This window comes from Dipodomys ordii, unplaced genomic scaffold (assembly GCF_000151885.1).
Source record: "Dipodomys ordii isolate 6190 unplaced genomic scaffold, Dord_2.0 Scaffold191, whole genome shotgun sequence".
Lineage (NCBI taxonomy): Eukaryota > Metazoa > Chordata > Mammalia > Rodentia > Heteromyidae > Dipodomys > Dipodomys ordii.
Window position 1 is genome coordinate 596,913 of NW_012267407.1, and position 6,261 is coordinate 603,173.

General features: G+C 64.3%; 2 protein-coding genes across 2 annotated transcripts in view; both read right to left on the reverse strand.

The window, feature by feature from the left end:
* Nucleotides 1–40: 40 nt before the first annotated feature.
* On the reverse strand, nt 41–4,365 carry Ccdc106 (coiled-coil domain containing 106). Its single transcript, XM_013034542.1, has 6 exons — nt 4,145–4,365; nt 3,394–3,462; nt 3,036–3,143; nt 2,779–2,955; nt 929–1,144; nt 41–379 (listed from the first exon to the last, which is right to left on the reverse strand). The coding sequence occupies exons 2-6, from the start codon at nt 3,422–3,424 to the stop codon at nt 63–65; spliced, it is 849 nt and encodes a 282-aa protein (XP_012889996.1). The 5' UTR covers nt 3,425–3,462; nt 4,145–4,365; the 3' UTR covers nt 41–62.
* An 872-nt stretch (nt 4,366–5,237) lies between these two features.
* Znf581 (zinc finger protein 581) overlaps nt 5,238–6,261 on the reverse strand; it is an 8,813-nt gene continuing 7,789 nt past the window's right edge. The window contains exon 4 of the mRNA XM_013034520.1: nt 5,238–6,261. Coding sequence (XP_012889974.1) covers nt 5,794–6,261 — 468 coding nt within the window. The 3' untranslated portion in view covers nt 5,238–5,793.

Sequence of the window (6,261 nt, forward strand, 5' to 3'; positions counted from 1 at the left end):
GGTGCTGCCCCGGCGCGGGGCAGGCGGGCAGGGCCGCGGGCGGGTGGGTGGGTGGGCGGCCATCACCGCTTGAAGCGGTAGGTGATGGGCAGCAGCAGCTTGTTCTTTTTGAGTGCCTGCACCTTCTTGAGTGTCTCGTCGTCCAGCGCCAGGAAGCAGCGGCGCGAGTACTCAAGCAGGCGCTCCTTGGACGGGTCGAACACCCCCACCTCGGCCAGCTTCTCTGGGGCCACGATGAGCAGCTCGGCGATGGGCGTAGTCAGGGCCACGGTGTTGCGGTCGACGCGGTGGTGCTCGAAGGCCCGCGACATGCTCTTCAGCTTCTGGAAGGTTCCCAGGATCTTCTTGTAACGGCAGAGGACCCCGTCGGCATCCTTCACTGCAGAGCCAGGCAGGCAGACAGGGAGAGGGAGACAATGGAGGACCGGAGAGCTTACCGGAAGACAGACACAAAGAAAAGATGCCACAGGCAAGAAAGAAAAGATCGAGGAGCCCGATTGGGGAGGAGGTAAGAGAACAAAACAAAGCATACAGAGGCAAAAGAGCAGATGAGAGAAATGCAGAAGGTGGGGTGGGTGAAGGAGACAGGCCACACATCAAGAAAATCACAGGCTCGGCTGACCCTTCACCCACGCCACAGCCATTTTTTCTGTTGGTCGTGGGGCTTGAACTCTGGGCCTGGGCACTGTCCCTCAGCTCTTCAGCTCAAGGCTCTACCACTTGAGCCACAGCACCACTTCCGGCTTTTTCTGCTTATGTGGTGCTGAGGAATCAAATCCAGGACTTCATGCGTGCAAAGCGAGCACTGTACCACGGAAACCCATGATGTGATCTTACAGATGCAGAGGAAGGATGGCCTCCCCAAAAGTCACGCCCCAAATCCTGGGACCATCCCCCCCTCCATGCCCACTGCATGCACCCCACTCACCCCGCTGCCTCTCCCGGACCTTGGGCTTTCCAAAGCACCTCCGGCCAGCACTGCCCTTCTGCTTCTGCCTCTTGCGCTCGCTGCCGCTGCCACCCTCTTCAGAGGCCCCGCTGAGCGAGGAGGCTGCAGACTCGGGGTCTGAGGCCTCGCCTCCAACTGCAGCCCGGCTGTCCCCATCAACCCGCCTGGCTCCTGGCTTCACCCGGCCATGGTCCTCTGGGGAAGAGATTCCAAACACAAGGGTGGCCCTTTGTACCCGGAGGCCACTAAAGGATGCCAGCCGGACCCCAGGGGACAGACCGGAAATGTTGCACATACCAGCCACCTACGTGGAGATTGGGGAGGAGAGGGAAAGATGTGTTTTCCCAGGTGCGGACACTTGACTAGGACAAAGCCAAGGATCTGCCACTAGCTTCCAATATGGAGCACATTCCCAGGGCAACAGAAAAGCGGGATTGAATCCCAAGGTACAAAAAGGGCCTTGGCTCGGGAAGTGGGAGGTGTCAGACCCTCGGAGAAAAAAAAGAGGGCTTAGCCTGATGCTGGTGGCTTATGCCTGTCATCCTAGCTGCTCAGGAGTCTGAGATCTGAGGATTTTGGTTCAAAGCCAGCCTGGGCAGGAAAGTTCATGAAAACTGGAGGTGGCACTGTAGCTCATGTGGTAGAGCGCTAATCTTGAGCTGAAGAACTGAGGGACAGCATCCAGGCCCAGAGTTCAAATCCCACGACCAACCAAAAAAAAAGAGAGACAGGGCTTACTCTGGGGCTTGGGAACCCTTAACGATCCTCACAGAGGTGAGGTGCTAGCTGAGACCTAGGTGGTATCCTGCAAAGTAAACTGGAAAAGAGATGGAGACTCCAAAAATGTCCCAAAGCCCTAGGGCCCAGCCATACAGCATGGCAAAAGAGACCAGGTCCAGATTCCTAATGGCAAGAGTCTTCAGCAATGTCAGCCACAAAACACTGCAGGCCTGTCTGCAGACTTTCAAGGTGTTACCAGCTGCAGCTACACCCTGGGGGAGGGGGATTTGAGTACCCCAAAATATAGGTGGTAGGAAGGCCTAGAGGGGGGGGCGGGACACACATGGGAGTAACCAAGGTAGATGAGCAAGCCAGCCAGCCACTGCTTCCAGTCCATCAGAAGTGGCCTTGGGGGCTGGGAAGGTGGCTCAGTGGTAGAGTGCTCACTTAGCATGCATGAGGCCTGGGTTCAATTCCTCAGCACCACATAAGCAGAAAAAGCCAGAAGTGGCGCCGTGGCTCAAATGGTAGAGCACTCATCTTGAGCTGAAGAGCTGAGGAACAGCGCCCAGACCCAAAGTTCAAGCCCCATGACTGGCAGGGAAAAAAAAAAACAAAAGTGGCCTTGGCCTTGAGGTGTGGTTTCCACACCTGGCTGGACCCTTACTGGCCTGGAAATTAGAGCCAAGCAAAGAGGGTAGCGTTTCCTGGAACCCTGAGGCAGGGTTTGGGGTTATGTGTTGGGATATCCACTCAAAGAAGCCCGTGGGGGTGGGGGGTCAGCGGGGAGACTTCTTTGGAGGAAAAGCTGTAAGGAGCAGACACTAGGTGAGTGGGAACACAGGTCCCTCAACCTGTCTTTCACGGCGGGGAAGGAGGCTTCCTTGTGTATTCTAGCAAAGACAAGTTTGGGGTGGAGGTGCGGGGTCTTCCCCACAAGGTGAGGCTGTCTCCCCTAGGACACAGGCAGAGGAGATCTGAAGGGGGCCGCAGGCCGCAGGTGTGCCGGACGTGGGGTCGGCCGTGTGGGCCAGACGTCACCCCCACCCGACCAGCCCCACTGCGAGGCAGTCTGGGTGCGGGGCAGGGAGCACCAGCAGTGCCCCCACCTGCATCCACCCGCGCGGAAGAGATGAACTTGTCCAGCTGGCAGCGCAGGAAGTCCCGCTCCTCCTCCAGGTCCTCGATGCGCTTCTGCAGCCACGAATTCCGCTCAACGGCCAGGTGCAGCTGCGCCCTCATGGCGGTCATCAGGACCGGGGAGGGCGACGAGGCCTCGGGGGGCCCTGCAGATGGCAGGGGCTCAGAGTCAGCGTGGGCGGCGCCCCCGAGGCCGCCCCCAGCCCCCCGCCCCCCCTCCTCTCACCCTCCGCGGTGCCACCGGCCGGGCTCAACGTGTACAGCAGCTGCGGGTCCAGGTGCGGCGCCTCATCGAAGGGGATGGAGATCTCCAGACCGTCCTCTTCGTTCTTCACTGTGGAGAGAGGGTCACCGGGGTCTAGGGTCACAGGGGCTGAGGATCACAGGATCATCGGTCACCGGGGTCGAGGGTCATGGGGGCTAAGGGTCACTGGGCCCGACGGTCATCGGTCGAGGGTCATGGGGGCCAAGGGTCACGGGGCCCGAGGGTCACCGGGGTCGAGGGTCATGGGGGCCAAGGGTCACGGGGCCCGAGGGTCACAGGGCCCGAGGGTCACAGGGCCCTGGGCAGGCCGCGGTCTCACTTGTCCGCCGCGGGCTGTGTCGGTCGTTCATGGCGATGTTGGTAGACCAGCAGCGGAGCGCCCGCGGCACTGGACGGAAATAGCGGCCACAAAGGAGGTCAGTCAGGGGAGGAGGGGGCCCGGGCCCGGGGGAGGAGGGGGCCCGGGCCCGGGGGAGGAGAGGTCCGGGGGGGGGGGGGCAGGACCCGGGGGAGGAGGGAGGAGGGGGCCGGGTCCGAGGGAGGAGGGGTCGGGTCTGGAGAAGGAGGCCCCACTGCGCCGAGGTCCGCTCAGGCCCCCAGGGTGCAGGCCCCGACGCCCAGGTCAGCAGCGTCTGGGGGAGAAGCTGGCCGGGGACCTGCGCTTCTGGTGACAAGGACAGAGACGGACGGGGGGAAGGGAGCCCCACATTTCGGGGCCCTTCCCGGGGTCACTCGGGCGGGCCCCAGCCTGGACCGGAAGGACCCGCATCACTGCTCCCCCCCTCCAGCCAAAAGCAGCCCTCATGCCCGGGCCGAGTTCCCCCACCGGGGGATGGGCCCGCGCCCCTCCACCGCCCTCGCGTGGGCGAGCTGCGCCCCTTCGCAGAAGGGGGGGGGAGACTGGGCGCGTGCGCATGCGCGCCCCCGCCCTTTGTCCCGCGAGTGGGAGAGGGTGGTCGTGGAAAAGTCCCAACAGGGACGTACGCCCAGGCCAGGGGTGGGCATGGGACCCCCGCCCCCCCCCCGCCCGCACCCCTGGGCTCCGAGGACCCGGGGTCCCCCGCGCTCACCCACCCGCACGCGGAGTCCAGCCCAGGGACCGGCAGCGCCGGGGAGCGTCTGCAAAGTATCACGGGGAACGGGAACGAAGAGCCCGCCCACCCGTGAGTGAGCGGGGCGTGGGGGCGAGGCGTCCGGGATGTGGCCGGTGGGGCTGATTGGGACGCGGGGTCTCGCACGGTCCGGCCGGGCCCGGCGCGCCGCAGCCCGGACTCCCGCGCCCAAGGTAAGGCCCGCCGTGGCGGGGGAGGCCGGAGCCGCACTTGCGCGATGGCCCCTGGCCGTTCGGCCCCGCCCTCCCCGCAGCCCTGGCGGGGAGCGTCTCCAAATTCCCATCCTGCGGAGCTGAGGAGGGGTCGGGGCGGGACGCGGAGTGCGGGGACTAGAGGCCTTGTCGGCCCCTTGGGAACCGGCGGCTAGGCCCGACGCCGCAGCCAAAGTTACCGGAGACGTGGGGCCAGGGCTAAGCGGGGGTGATTTACTGCCACCCCCGAAACAGTCGCGCCCCCCATCGCATGCTGGTGATTAGGAGCTGATTCTAGAACAGCCGGCTATTTCCCACCCTACCCCATGACAGGCCCTCTGGGTTCCCGCCAGGGCCAGCGCTGCCTCTGAGGTCAGAGGGGATCACTAGACAGTACAGAGACTCCCACGGGGGGGGGGGCGGGGGGGAGTTCCTCAAACCCACAAGAGTTCAAAGTTGAGAGGAGACCTGCATATGCAGTGTCTGGCACAAACAAGCCATGAAAACACACCAGCAGGGCAGGCATGCATTAGGTGGGACACACCAGCAGGGCAGTTGTGCGTTAGGGACACACTGGGGGGCCTGAGGCCCAGCCCCATCCTCGGGCAGCGGCTCAGTCCCTGGATTTCCCTGAGCCCCAGGGAGAGACGCTGTGTGGTCAGGAAGACCAGCAGCCCTCCCTTCCAGTCACCTCAATGGGTGGCCTGCAGCTGCCCCCAACCTGGGCACACCCCAGTGCTCTCCACCTAAGGCTGGGCTGGAGAATGTATTAATCTCACTGGAGAAGAGTGGACTCTGTATTTCAAAACACTTGGAAAGAAAAACCAGTGTCCCGCACACAATGAAGATGAGGCGTCGAACTGGCTTTACACACGTTTTGTGAACTTGTGTACTGTGTTATAATAAAAACCTAGGCTGGGGAACACTGTCTGGGTGACCAGGATGGAGGCTGGGGAACACTGCCTGGGTGACCCGGATCGAATCTAGTAAACACTGCTTGGTGACCCGAATCGAGGCTGAGAAACCCTGCTTGGTGACCCAGATCTTGGGAGGGAGACAGGCCCCAGGAGGCACTCCCTCCTCCCCAGCCCAGCCGCCTAGGCCTCAGGGCTGAGGCCCTTGCTCCCCCTGGCGGGGCGAGCTGAGGCCGGGGCGAGTCTCTCTGACTAGTAGACTGGCCGCGCAGGTCCAGGACGCCGACGTCGGCCTGGACAGGTACCCCGCCCCTCCTCCCCCCCTCCCCCCCGCGCCCGTCGGCTTCTGGGAGGCCGCAGTTTTCTACACCGCCCGGGCTTCGTGGCTGGACGGGGCTCACGCTTGGGCACAGTCCCGCGAGTGTCGGTGTCCAGGACCGGGAGAGCTGGGGCGGGGCGTGCAGGCCCCTCGGTCCCGCGGCCTCCGGGATGCGGGGACAGCTCACGGGTGCTTCCACCGCCGGTGCTTCTGCAGTGTGCTCTGCTCCGTGAAGCGGCGCGGGCAGCGCGGGCACTGGAGCGGGCACTCTTCGGAGTGTGCGCGGTCGCGCCGCGCTGGCTCCCCCGCGTCCCGGAAGCGGCGAGGACAGCCGAGGGGCCGGCCAACGCCGGCGCGGTGCGTGCCACGGTGCCGCGCCAGGTGGCTGGCCCGCTTGAAGGCCTTGCCGCAGGCGTCACAGCAGAATGGCTTGGCCTCTGAGTGCGCGACGCTGTGGCGCCGCAGGTAAGACTGGTACTCGAAGGCGCGGGAGCACACCGGGCAACGGTAGCTCTTCTTCTGGCCGGCGGAACCCGGGGCCGCAGCCGCGCGCCGGGCCTGGTCGTCCACCAGCGCTGTGTAGGGTACGCCCTGGGTGTCGATGAGGAGGTAGCGGCGGGGCCGGGACGGGGACACCGGCCGGGGCGAGGC

Coding starts and splice junctions, on each gene's coding strand:
- Ccdc106 (XM_013034542.1), bottom strand. CDS start 3,424: ATGAACGACCGACACAGCCCGCGGCGGACAA. Junction 3,144..3,393: donor ACACAGCCCGCGGCGGACAA/GTGAGACCGCGG, acceptor CTCTCTCCACAG/TGAAGAACGAAGAGGACGGT. Junction 2,956..3,035: donor GGCCGGTGGCACCGCGGAGG/GTGAGAGGAGGG, acceptor TGCCATCTGCAG/GGCCCCCCGAGGCCTCGTCG.